The sequence below is a fragment of the Talaromyces amestolkiae genome (genome assembly GCF_001896365.1).
Source record: "Talaromyces amestolkiae strain CIB chromosome Unknown scaffold2.1, whole genome shotgun sequence".
Lineage (NCBI taxonomy): Eukaryota > Fungi > Ascomycota > Eurotiomycetes > Eurotiales > Trichocomaceae > Talaromyces > Talaromyces amestolkiae.
This window is the reverse complement of record NW_024468038.1, coordinates 495,006-508,116: the sequence shown is the minus strand read 5'-3', so window position 1 is coordinate 508,116 and position 13,111 is coordinate 495,006. Positions and strand designations below refer to the sequence as shown.

The 13,111-nt window shown below is 47.4% G+C and overlaps 5 protein-coding genes across 5 annotated transcripts; 2 read left to right on the top strand and 3 right to left on the bottom strand.

Moving 5' to 3' along the window:
- Positions 1-135: 135 nt before the first annotated feature.
- On the bottom strand, positions 136-1,314 carry BHQ10_001463 (uncharacterized protein; the record flags this gene model as incomplete). The annotated part of the gene is made up of 3 exons (XM_040873502.1): positions 136-187; positions 251-1,257; positions 1,312-1,314. The coding sequence occupies 3 exons, from the start codon at positions 1,312-1,314 to the stop codon at positions 136-138; spliced, it is 1,062 nt and encodes a 353-aa protein (XP_040729968.1).
- A 366-nt stretch (positions 1,315-1,680) lies between these two features.
- BHQ10_001462 (uncharacterized protein) lies at positions 1,681-5,152 on the top strand (the record flags this gene model as incomplete). Its single annotated transcript, XM_040873501.1, has 5 exons — positions 1,681-1,947; positions 1,999-3,390; positions 3,442-3,709; positions 3,765-4,240; positions 4,292-5,152. 5 exons carry the CDS (start codon positions 1,681-1,683, stop codon positions 5,150-5,152), a joined length of 3,264 nt encoding a protein of 1,087 aa, XP_040729967.1.
- Positions 5,153-5,270: 118 nt separating this feature from the next.
- On the bottom strand, positions 5,271-5,757 carry BHQ10_001461 (uncharacterized protein; the record flags this gene model as incomplete). The annotated part of the gene is made up of 2 exons (XM_040873500.1): positions 5,271-5,661; positions 5,723-5,757. 2 exons carry the CDS (start codon positions 5,755-5,757, stop codon positions 5,271-5,273), a joined length of 426 nt encoding a protein of 141 aa, XP_040729966.1.
- An 817-nt stretch (positions 5,758-6,574) lies between these two features.
- On the bottom strand, positions 6,575-8,117 carry BHQ10_001460 (uncharacterized protein; the record flags this gene model as incomplete). Its single annotated transcript, XM_040873499.1, has 4 exons — positions 6,575-6,744; positions 6,798-7,179; positions 7,404-7,961; positions 8,043-8,117. The coding sequence occupies 4 exons, from the start codon at positions 8,115-8,117 to the stop codon at positions 6,575-6,577; spliced, it is 1,185 nt and encodes a 394-aa protein (XP_040729965.1).
- Positions 8,118-9,338: 1,221 nt separating this feature from the next.
- BHQ10_001459 (uncharacterized protein) lies at positions 9,339-11,794 on the top strand (the record flags this gene model as incomplete). Its single annotated transcript, XM_040873497.1, has 5 exons — positions 9,339-9,473; positions 9,535-9,835; positions 9,897-10,125; positions 10,188-10,320; positions 10,394-11,794. 5 exons carry the CDS (start codon positions 9,339-9,341, stop codon positions 11,792-11,794), a joined length of 2,199 nt encoding a protein of 732 aa, XP_040729964.1.
- Positions 11,795-13,111: the final 1,317 nt, after the last annotated feature.

The window sequence follows — 13,111 nt, the reverse complement described above, 5'->3', positions numbered from 1 at the left end:
AGAAGCACATTTTCCTTGGTGGCTGTGATTTCTGGAATTAAAAAGTGCTATATCAACCAACATCATAAATAGCTCGTAACAAGTTCTGTGGTATCTCAATGGTAGAACCCGTGCAAATGATAGATTTATTACAAACTATTGACCCCCAGCTCCACGGCCAGCGCCTCCGCCCATCATGTTCCGGGCCCTATATTCAAATAATCGTTATTTCGTGTTGACTTGGTTGGTGAGGTGTTAGAAACAGACTTACATATCAGCAAGCGATGGGTCGCTCATTATCGATGACATATCTGGCATACCTCCTCCATTGCCAAAGCTCTCGGCCATCTGCCGAAGACGAGGGTTGCTCATGAGATTGTTAAGCATATCGGGGTTGCTCATCAAATTCTGGGCGACGCTCGCGAACATGGGGTTGCTCATAAGCGAGCCGAGGTCAGGCATACCACCGGCGCCTCCGGCACCGCCAGCACCACCACCCAACATGCTTGCCAAAGAAGACAAATCCGGCATTCCGCCTGGACCTCCTCGAGACGCTCCAGGAGCATTGTCGACTTCTTCAGCGGGAGGTGCAGACTCGGCACGGTTCATCTCCTCGACCTTCTTTCGTGATGTCTCCAAACCGCGCTTCATAGCATCGCTTCCGCCATTTCCCTCGGCCTCAATTCCGTTTTCGTATGCCTCTACGGCACCCTTAGCATCGCCTAGTTCGTAACGCGCAAGTCCCAGACGACTCCAGGCTCTGGCATATTTGGGATCAACGTTGACAGCAAGCTCAGCATCTGCTGCAGCCTTTGTGTGTTGGCCGGAGGCTGAGTAAGCGGCGGCACGGTTAGACAGATAGATAGGGTTTGATGGAGCAAGCGCAAGTGCTTTGGTGTAAAGATCGATGGCTGCGTCGTACTCCTTGCGGCCCATGGCGGCATTTCCCTCTGACTTCAGTTTATCCGACTCGGGGGTGGCATTAGACGTGGGCTGTGCTGCAGGTTTGGCCTCTCCGGCTGCAGCGCTTGCTGCACCTCCGGCAGTCTTGCCCTTGAGCTTCTCGTATACGTTGTAGATGCTGAAAAGCGACTGGCCGCCGAGAGCGTCCTGCACAGCGGCACTATCGGTCGGATCAACACCGAATGTCTCGGCGATACAGTTCTGGGCGATCTCGATGGAATCAGCATCTTCCGCAGTCAGGGTACCGTCCTTCAAGCTTGATCCGAGGAAGTCAACGATGGCAAGCGCCAAGCGCTTTTTGGATTCAGAAGGAGCCTGTAGAGTAGATCAGTAAAGGCATCAAGATGACAAAAGGTCTCGAGGAAATACCATTTTGCTGAAAGATTGCAAAGAACGAGTGTTGCTGCCGTCAAGAATATTTTGGCGTGGAATGCGGGGAGTGGCTATTTAAGCTGGCGGGACGCCGACTCTAGATGCTTCGGTGGTCGGGGAGCGCTAGCCTCTATCAGACACGTGATTCCAGCGACAGCTCCTGATGTTTCCCGACTTCTTCTTTAGATTCGTCCTGAACAACAGCTCAGGCCAAAAGTCCAACACTGAAATTGAGCTGCGGGAGATGGCCGCCAATTACGTTTCCGCTAGCCAATGCTCGTCTCCGTAAGATCTCCTCCGCCGGAGATGACTCGAGGTCTCTATTCCCCCAACTCTGTGTGTCAACAAACTCCGCATTATTGAGCCATGTACTGGCTAAATGGAGTTCCTCGGGTGTACGCGGTCAACGGGCCCAGCATTCCCCTGACATCATCCTCAAGCGATCAAGAACCTCCTACAACCGAACTATCAGAGGATGAAAGTATTCAGCGTGGGAAGCCCGCGGTCGTGCCGGAGGACCAGAAGCCCCCCGCTGCATGGGCCGAGGAGGCCATCAAGGGCCTCTGTAACTCGAGGAATGGGCAATTGTTTGCGACGATGACAGATTCCTCTATTTCAGTCTGGCAAACAAAGGTATGCCCGATCATTCTGGTCCCGGTGAATCTTCGCTAATCAATAGCTTAGCCTACTGTGGTGGTAGCTACTGTCGCTCGGTCTCAGACATCGTTGAAAGCATACGGCCCGAATGTGTCTCTCCTCCTTCATCCCGATTCCACCATTTTGGTCGCGCAAACCCAGAATGGGTACCTACTTACATACACCGTCGCTTCGGATGCCAATACCCGAGTTTATCAGCAACAGTTCGATCACTCTAATCCGCACCGCCGTCAACAACTTGCGCGTCATTTCGGGAGTGAAGAGTTCAATGGGATCAAAGATGTCAGCATACGTTTCAGAATGGCTATAAAAGTAGAGTCTGGTATTGTAGGAGCTCTGGCCCTGGATAACGAACTCGTCGTGGCCACCCTCAAMCCCGCCGCTATTCAGTGTATTCGCTGGACTCCGGACAAAAATGGCACGCAAACGACCTCGGAGCTGCTGAGTCGAATTCTCAATACACCCAAGAAAATAACAGTGACTGAAATGGTTTATGATCGAGCTATGAGTCTATTGATATGGATCACGAGCGATGGACATGCGTACACTGTGCAGAGAAAAACAGATGCGCCCGAAACAGAGCAATCTGCCAAACTCTTCAAAGGTCACTGTTTCCATACTCCTACAAGCGACGATGACCAGGCGATCAAAGCTGCTGTAAATGCTAGATTTTCTTTGCTTGCAGTCAGTTGCAGCAATGGCGATATTCTAGTATATACGGCAAAGGATTATATCGGAAACGTGGTTCTCTCACACAGACTCCAACCACCTGCCTCGGTCAAAGCAACAGGAGACTTGACTTTTATGAGCTATTCACCGGACGGCTACTGCCTCTTCGCAGGCTACCAGAATGGCTGGGCTAATTGGAGTGTCTTTGGAAAACCTGGAGGTAGCAGCTTCACGGCTGATCGCTCTATAACCGAGAACAACTCTGAAGACTGGTTGACTGGGGTGTCGATGGGATGCTGGATTGGAGGTGGCTCTGATATCATATTATCAGCTCAAAATGACCGCCGACTTTGGTTGCTAGAAACGGCACGCAGCGCCTTGACGGGTTGTTATTCACCAGCAAATTTATCCAGGGCACTTTTGCAGACCGGCACCGAGATTATATTATATCGAGGTCACGACTTGCCAGATCTCATGACGATTTCCGGAAAGGACTCCTTGTGGCACCATGCACAATATCCGCCTGCATACCTTCATGCGCAGTGGCCCATTCGTGCTTGTGTTGTGTCACAAGACGGTCGATATGTGTCTATTGCAGGGCGAAGGGGCCTCGCTCATTATAGCGTCAGTAGTGGTCGCTGGAAGACATTCGACGACTCAAATGTGGAGAATTCATTCGCTGTCAGAGGTGGTATGTGCTGGTATGGTCATATTTTGATTGCAGCTGTCGAAAGCAACGGCTCCTATGAGGTATGTTTCTTGTTCTCCATGCTCAATGATTTCGGATATTAACGTACACAGCTTCGTTTGTACTCCAGAGAATTGCCTCTGACCAATCACAACATCTTACATACTGAATMCCTGCCGTCGCCTGCCGTTTTCATCGGCCCTTCAGGGGAAGACTCACTCCTCGTATACACTTACGACAATATACTCTATCACTATGTGATTAATTCGACTTACGGCAGTGTCTCTTTGGTTCCTGTAGGGCAGATTGCATTTTACGGAATAGTGCGGGCTCCTACAAGGGTTCGTTCTATTAGTTGGATCCTGCCGGAGGAGCAGATGCGTATGTTCTGAGTCAATCGACTTTTGCAATCTGGGATGCTTATTGTGACTTATAGGAAATGGAGATCCTTCGCAGGATGTCAAGGTAGCATCAGTCTTGTTGCTTGTAGATGGCAACCTTGTTCTCTTGCAGCCTTCCGTATCTGACAGTGGAGATCTAAAATACGACATGCGCATAGTTGCCCAAGATGTGGAATACTATGTCTTGATGCGAGATCAACTATCCTTCAATTTCGCTCCACCGGCAGAAGAGCCAGCGCCAAGCAGTCCTTCGGCTGAAGTTGTTTTGAAAGCGGCTCAAAGCAATCTGTCCCTGAGAGATTCCTTGTGGATGTTCTGCGGACGGGACCTCGTTGCATGGAGCGATGTCCAAGAGATTCTACAACGTGAAGACGTTCCGAAGCCACTCCCCGTTCCTGTCGACTTTTATCCTTTATCAGTTTTACTGAATAAAGGGATCATACTTGGAGTAGAGTCAGAGATGATTCAACGGCGTGACATAACCTTTTCTATTTTAAAATATGCTATCCGAGTGAGTCTTTCTTTCAAAGTCAATTAGACTACCGCTCACAAGACGTAACAGACACATCTCTTCCTTCCATACTTCCTCCGGTATAGTCTAGCCAGTGTTGACATGCCTTCTGCTCTTTCACTATCCCACTACTATTCTCACCTATCATATTTCCCCCATGCCCTTGAAATACTCCTCCACCACGTTCTAGACGACGCTGTTGATGGGCATAGTCGAGACGAATCACAAAATGAAACTCGACAGCCACTACTGCCGTCTGTCATTTCATTTTTACAGGCCTCGCTTCCAGCAGATGTCTATCTTGATATCGTAGTGCAGTGCACGCGAAAGAATGAAATCCGGTCATGGCGCACTCTTTTTGCGCACCTTCCACCACCGAAGGATCTGTTTGAGCAAGCATTGAAACTCAGGTCACTCAAGACCGCAGCTGGTTACTTACTAGTCCTCCAAGCTCTCGATGACGAGGAAGACGAAGAGATCAGCAAGGCCAGAACCGAAGATTCTGCGGTACGGTTACTTGGACTTGCAGCTCACAAAAGCGACTGGGATCTCTGTGCCGAGCTGGCAAGATTCTTGATTGCACTTGATGGATCTGGAGAAATGCTACGGCGCACGATTGATCGAGTCGGCATTCGACGTTCTATGACACCACAAAAAGGCGGAAACCCTTCAGAGACTGGTAAACGGAATATGCGTGGATTGGGTTTGACTCTGGGCATTCCTGCAGTACCATCACCACTTTCTCCACGGCGTACAGAGCACCGTCGTCGAAAGGGTAGTGATATGTCATCGATCGCTAGCGACGGTACAACATCCAACCTTTCACCGATCACGTCCAAGACGGATGACGAAGGCACCTCTGTTTCCGAGGGAGGAAGCAGTGGGCTCGATGAGTCCTATCATATTCCTTAATTTCCCTATTGTATATACAATGATACTTAGGATTTATATTTAGCGTACGGAAAATAATTCAGCTCAACACCTTACCATAGGGTGTGAGAAAGTCCATTCATCTCTGACGGGTTTATATCTAATCCAGATTCAACTTCCAAAGGCCATCCCCCAAATAATGACCCGCATCCATAACCACCCCTTTGCCCTTCTCCTTCATCTCCTCCGTCCCCATCTTCAACGGTCCCACAAGACAAACTTCTTCCTTCCCCTCTGCAGTCACAGCTACAATATCCCCGGCCTCCAACGCATTCTCTTTATCTGGTAACCGACCGCCCGCCGACGTCAACCCAGGCGCCATCAGCGCAGCCCCCGAAAGCACAAATCGGATTGCGCCACGATCGATTTGGATTTTAGGTACGACGTCCGGGAAGGCGTGGATTAGTTTCAGGTGAGGGATTGGAGGGCCGTCGAAGGGTTGGTAGAAGAGCGGGGATGAGTCGATTGTGTAGAGAGTTGTTCGGTCGGGGCTTTTTTTTCCTCTCGTCAGTATTTCAGAAATTGATAGAGTGGTTAATAGGGTGGGCGTACAGTTTCACGGCTTCCAACGAAGCCTTCTTGGGCATTATTTCATCAATGTACGGCTCGAAACCGGGGKAGGTCTCGATGAGTTTGGAGCGCAGGCCTCTTTGTACAGAAGATTTGACTTTTGAGCGCGATCCAGCTTGGAAGCTATTTGCACAGCGAGTTAGTAATTTGTTTGTGCTCACGGAGTGCACAAGATGAAGGGAAGGGTAGTTCGCACTCTTTTTTAAACATTGTGTATAGCTCTTTCTCTGCTTTATATATCTCTTTAGGGTATGCGTTTCGTATATATGAGCTTTATGAAGGCTCAAGTATCGTGAATAGTCACTGCTCTGGATATTGTGTGCTCGTCTGGTTGTAGTTCGTCTGAAGGAGGTTCGAAGGTAGAGATTTTGCTGATCTGGATTAGACGCGCGGGGTAGGAGATCTATAGCTCAAGTCAATGTTACAGACCAAAACAGGATTGAAATTCTCCCAGAAAAAAAGACTCGAATCAAATTTGGATCTTACAGGCAACTTACTGTATAAACTGCTGGCGTATTGTAGGTAGCTTGGGTCTGTGAAGAGTTGTTTATGGAGGGGTCCGGGCCGCATATGACGACGTTTTTGCACGCGGGGAAAGGTACAGCTCAAAGTCTCAAATTGGCTATATTAATTGCCAGAATACCTACTAGTGTACATTATATATACACAGGTACTACAAGTATTTGGATGTGTTTTCAGATGCACAGGATTCATTATGGCATATATTATATTTACTATCACCAAAACTCGAAAGTCGTATGAGACTGCTTGAGCAATGGATGATGGCAACCCGAAGCTACTCGGGGAAATAATCGAGCAAACACATTGTCTTGTTTAGGACTTGGCAGCACCTGCCTTGATGAGGAGGATATCACCATCCTCAACAACGTATTCCTTGCCCTTGGTCATGACCTTTCCAGCAGCCTTTACAGCCGCTTCGTCACCAAGCTCCTTGAGGGTATTGTAGTTGAAAACAATCGCTTGAATGAAAGTTTTCTCAAAATCTGACGGAATATTAGCTTCAAGACCACTTGGATAGTTTCATGGCAAGGCATACCTGTGTGAATGACACCGGCGGCCTGGGGAGCCTTGGTGCCTTTGCGGATGGTCCATTGGCGGACTTCATCAGAGCCGCAAGTGAAGAAACTGCCAAGTTGGAGAGCGTTGCGCATGGTCATAATGATCTTGGGCAGCGCCGACTTGGTGCCGAGCTTCTTGCATTCTTCATCGGCCTCAGCCTCGGTCTCAAATCGCGTTAATCGCTCCTCGAAGCAGATGGAAAGAGGAATGATAGGGTCACCAGTGGCATGCTCCTTGACCCATTCGGCAATCTTGGGCAAGTGCTTGTTCTTCTGGCGGAGGTAGTCTTTCTCGCTGAGATTGACCAGGTAGACGACGGGCTTCGCCGTCAAAAGGAAGAGAGGGTTAATGACCTCAACCTGATAATAGTGACAGTTAGCATCATGGCTGATCACAGTGAATGAATATCAACAAGGATCAAGGGTGCAAATAATTTCAGACGATTTTTTATCTCAAAACAACCTCAACGTGATAATTAAAAACGAGGTGTTCGACGAGCTGGGTTATATTCGAGCAAATGCTCTTATTCATCATATAATGCAAAGCAAGGAAGCGAAAAGCGAAAGGGAGCTTAGGTACGAACCTCTTTTGGTGTCCAGTCGTTCTTACGGACGTCCTTTCCGTCCTTGAGCCATTGAAGGACTTTGGCGACAGTGGCTTCTTCTTCTTTCAGTTTCTTCATTTCCAGAGACTGACCTCCTCTCCTGGTTTGCTTGGCAAGGTTCTCTAAAGCCTTTTCGGTGAACTCGATATCCTTAAGACGGAGTTCCTCGCTGATAATGTTCAAATCACGGACAGGGTCGACATCACCCTCGACGTGGATGATCTCAGCATCGTCGAAGCATCGGACCACCTGGAAGATGGCATCGACAGCGCGAATGTGAGACAAGAAAGCATTTCCGAGACCAGCACCAGTGGAGGCGCCTCGTGTCAGACCAGCAATATCGTACACGGTCAAGTTAGCAGGGACACGCGATTTGGGTTTATATTGTTCGCATAGCCAGTCATAGCGAGCATCTGGGACAATTACGCGAGCTTCCTCAGGGTCGATGGTAGCGTAGGGGAAGTTGGCAGGGTTACCAAGGGAGGACTTGGTGATGGCTTGAAAGAGAGTCGACTTGCCGACATTAGCAAGACCAACCTAGACGTAACGATTAGTAAATGATCATTGGATGAAACAGATATAAATGGTTGTTGATGGGGTGCTGTTGTGCTCACATACGATACCACTCTTCAAGTTGTTTCCCGGTCGTCCCAGAGGGATCTTCTCGGGCGCCTGTTCCTTCTTGGGAGCCATTTTTTTGCCCTTCTTTTTAGTAGCGTAAGTGCGACAGAAAAAAGTCGAGACAGTAGTGACTTGTCGTCTTGCTAAGAAGAAGTGGGGGGTGGAAAAGGCAGAACCAGCTGCAGATGGTGGAAGACGGAGGGGGAGAAGAGAAAAGAAAGTAGTCGCGGGGCAGGTGAGAGACGACGTGGTGACGGAGGGTGGCCGGCGGGCCGCAGAAATTTCTTACGGGTTTTTTCTTAGGGGGAAACTTCTTCTGTTTGTTTTGGGTGGGAATCCAGCAACGAAGCTCAGGTTTTCACCACAACAAACTGCTTGCTTGGATTTCCAAAGGAGTGCAATTAAACGAGCGTGTAGGCAATTGACTGAGCACCTATCTAAAGATGAATTTATCAGTCAACGCTGGGGAATAAAAGACAGAGAAGAGGCAATTGAAGAGAAATTGAAGAAAGAAAGAGAAAAATTTCGGCGAATAAAATCAAAGCTTAGCTCCTTGCTGACATAAGCATCGCCTGATTGTCGCTAAGTTAAGGGCTGATACCTTTGGTGCCTTGTTGCCTTGGTGTGTGTCGCCGTTTCAGATTCGAAGGGGTCACGTGGGAGCACCTGCCCTAAACGACTGCATGAGAGGAGCAGACATCCATGTAGCTGTGATACATATCCCTGAATATGCCTTGTTGCAAGTATATTTAGCCCAAGGTCGTCGCATTGTCAATACCTGTGCCGTATTTCCGTTGGACGCTAATAGCCAGACCCTAAGCGCTGGACGATCTCGGATCTGGTAGTTACAAAATTTCCAATGCTCTAGGATCAAGCCAACAAGAAGGGAATTAGATGGATGTGAAACCCTGGTGCATTAGTCGAGAACATTTTGCCTCAAGTGAACTGCTATCTTGAGACTAATTCTTGGTGAGTGGTTGGATTGGCTGACCATCCCTGTCAGGAACCACTGGGTAGCTGTGCCACATGCAGTCACAGCCCTAGTTTCCCTATTGCTTTGGTTCAGCATCGCGCCAAATATTAGATACTTCCTGAACTGGCAACACGCAATTACTGAGTAGATGGAGCAGTGCAGACTTGCCTCCAATCCTTGTAAGTGCCTAAGTGGGCAGTTTATAAATAAGCTGGGTCTCTTCCTGTGGTTTTGCAATCTCATCCTCACTTTATTCTCCATCAGTTTCACATAACCAAAGCGACCTTAGAACATAACCATAGACATACACGATTACAACAATGAGCGTTTCAACGTCCGATTCGACCGCAGGAAAGAGAATCCGTCACTTTGTTGGCGTCGAAAGTTCCAAACAGCTTGCCTTTATTGATGATCTCCACAGACTGGGCCTCAGTCGTACGGTCGATCTACCTGAGGTGTGTTAATTACCATATATGTGACCACTCACACGATAGAATAGGATGTTGACTTTTCAAGCTTATCGTTGTAGGCGACCAAAATACTGGCAAAAGCTCCGTTCTCCAGGCCATCACTGAAATCTCGTTCCCCGTTGAGTCAGCCTTGTGCACTCGTTTTCCAATCAAAATCTCCTTTCGACAAACTCCGGGATCATCGACCTCGGTTCAAGCGGAGATTATCCCTGGCAAGACGACGCAGGATGACGAGGAATTCATAGAGAGAACCAAGGACTTCCGGTTTACGAGTAACGAACTTAGTGCCAGCGTCATGGGAGAGATCATTCAAGAGGTCATCTTCTCCATTCCAGGTTTCATTATTAGTATTATAATAACGTGTCAGTATTACTGGACAGGCAACGGAGCGAATTTTTGGCGAAGAAGGCAAAACAGACCAAACTTTGAGCGATGCGATACTTCGAATTGAACGATCTGGCCCCAACGAAATGCACTGGACCATCGTAGATCTCCCAGGGCTGGTTCAGAATCGAGGAAAATTATCAGCCTCGAAAAAAATCGTGGCAAACGGCGGCGAAAGTAGTCATACAAATAACGCCAAAATAGCGAAGGACTTGGTACGGTCTTTTCTTGAAAATGAGCGGAATATTGTCCTGTAAGTTTCTTTTTGGTGGACTCTCGGTACTTAGGAGAGAATGTCGAACTGACCATTTGAAGATGGGTAGTGGATGACACGGATATTGAGAGACACAAAACCTTAGAGTTGTTTGATGAGATTCCCGGTTTGCAAAGCCGGACCATAGGGGTTTTAACTAAGTGCGATCGCAAGCAAGAAACATCTGATGACTGGGTGAGCTTCCAAACATGATAGTTTATCCTGTGAGAGGAAATAAGACATGCATGACTGACTGGCTGGTTTACAGATGGTAAAACTGCTTCGAAACGAACCATCGACCAAACACCACCTCGACCAAGGTTGGTTTGGTCTCCGAAACAGGAAACCCAAAGAAGCGCATATAAGTGATCAAGAAAGAGACCAGAATGAGAGTGACCTATTTGAGAAACCCGAATGGGCTGGAATTCGCAAAGAACAGACCGGCATAAAAGCACTAATGGATCACATCGACAAAGAACGTCGCCGTCGTATCCAGGAGAGTATGCCTAAGATTATTGCGGAAATACGAGACAACTTACGTAAATGCGAATTCGAGATTGAGAAACTTGGTGAACAACGTGATTCTACGGCTGCACAGCGATTTTACGCACTGCAATTCTGCACCGACTTACAGAAAATGGCGGATTCAGCTCTATACGCTCGATATCAGGATATTCCATCAATTGATCCTAGGGTCAAGCTTCGATTTCGAGTCAATAACCGACTAGAAAGTTTTCAAAAGGAGATTGCAGCCCTCGACAAGATCAAAGATGGTTTGCAGTTCAGGCCAGTTCAAGACGCCCTGAATTATTTAGCTGAAAAATCAAACGTCAATCCTGAGCAATGGGTGGAGTATATCTCGATTGCTGAATATGGAAATATCTTCTCCGAGATCATCAAAGAATCAAAGATATGCCAGGGAACGAACCTGCCTGGATCCATTAGTCCCGAAGTTGAAGGAAAGATTTTTCAGAAACAATCAGCTCACTGGAGAGATATCGCGTTTGATCTGGTCAATGACATTAAAAACCAGGTGAAAGAATGCCACGATATCTTTCTGAGTCTAGCAATACCAGATAGCAGAACCAGAGGCGAAGTGATTGCGATGACGTCCAAGACCAACGAAGCCTGGGAAGTAGAGATTGATGCTGCACTAGAAGAACTGATTGATGATCATCAAAGAAGACCTCCGAAGACACTTCATCCTTATTTTACGAGCGAGTCTCGGAGATTTGATCTTGAACTACGGAAGCAAATTGAATGGATCAGGAGGCATAAAAAGGCAAAGAATACCCCAGAGCAATCCAAGCTTGGGACGAGAGCAGAGGACACAGAGGATGGAAGTAGCCTTGACGACAGCCCATCTCAGTTATCTTTGGAATTAAACCAGATATTTCACGTTTCAAAACGACTAGAGTTATATTATGATATTGCCATCAACCGCTTCATCGACAACGTGGCAATGCAGGTGATCGAAAGACATGTTTTAGGTTCAAAATGTCCCTTACTTACCGTCAACATGAAGCTTTTGGCGAGTCTGAGTGACGAGGATCTGCAGAGGATTGCCGGAGAAGATGAATCTGTTACTCGTATGCGAGAGAGGTTGAAAAAGGACAGATCTAACTACAAGCAAGCCCTGACTCAATGGGATCGGGTCCGGTACTTCTAGGTTGGCCTGATGTCAGAAATGATATTTAGATTGATGTGGAGTCCTCATTCATCTTGGGCGCTGATATCCGAATTTACTATGTTAACAGTGCTAGAAAGCTAATCACAAACTCGTACGCACGTATTTTATTGAAAAACGCGTTGTCTAAAGTTCTACCCCTCACCTATTCACAAACTCTTTCAAGATATCAATAACGCTGGCAAGCTTCTATGCTCACCAGAATGTTTACTTAAAGAATTACTAGAATGTTTGCTTGGGGAGTCCTTCAAGCGCTTACGCAGAGCTCAATAGGGCACCCCGCGTGCTTCCATTGATTATTTCTGCATGCAGTATAGTCATGAATCCTATTTTGTCCCCTCTCCGGCTCGCTTGAGTGCTTACATATGTAGGCAAGAAGGGCTCGCTTGGGGACTCATACATTGGTAAGCTATATTATGGTAATGGCGGCGCCGCGTCTATAGCTGGTTAGGAATTGAGCTTTAGTCAGGTAAGCGCTCCGGGGAGCTCTACCTGAGGACTCCAGCGAGCCTTAAGAGAGCATTTTAGTGAGATTTCGGTAAGTGAGCACCCTAGTGAACCCTAGGGAAATGCCTGTTAGGCCCTAAGCAAGTGCTTCAATGCGCCGCATCAATTCTAGTTCCACGATTTAGAACATATGATTTGTGAGACTCGGTGGTGGAACTCGGAGATGACTATTTTACCGATAAAATATGTATGTACGAGTGTGTATATTATTTTTTGGTTGGCTGGTTGGTTCAATTTTAGTTGGTTGGTTGTATGGTTATCTTACCACTCCTCTTTAGCTTCGTGTATGTGGAGACTTGCTAGTCTTTGTTCTGTTATGACCCGCGCTCTGTCATCTGCTTTTTGTGATTCCCTCATCTTGGACATCTCTATGTGAAACAGTAGGAAAGATAATCAGACTCTATCAGCATGTTTATCTGATTCGATATTCACTTTCATCAAGTCGAATTGAGCGGCTTCATAGGGATTTCATAACATCTTCTTGGATGGAAGCCAACCCCCATCTCCACGGGGCAAACCTATTTTGATTGGCCGTACAGTATGACGCGGAGATATTAATCATGATCATCACAACCTCCTCTCCTTTTCAGTCTAGTCTGTACTCCATATATCCGAATTTTCCGGTCTATCTGGGGTACATTACGTTGCCATGTAGAATTTAGTCATTTTGTCTCGCGTGTCTACTGCTCGTCATCCAACGAAAGCGAGGCAGTGGAGCACACAAAACGCAAGAATGTTCTCCTTCAACTCCCCCCTCTTTCTTAAGTACTTGCCATTAACCCGGAAATTGTA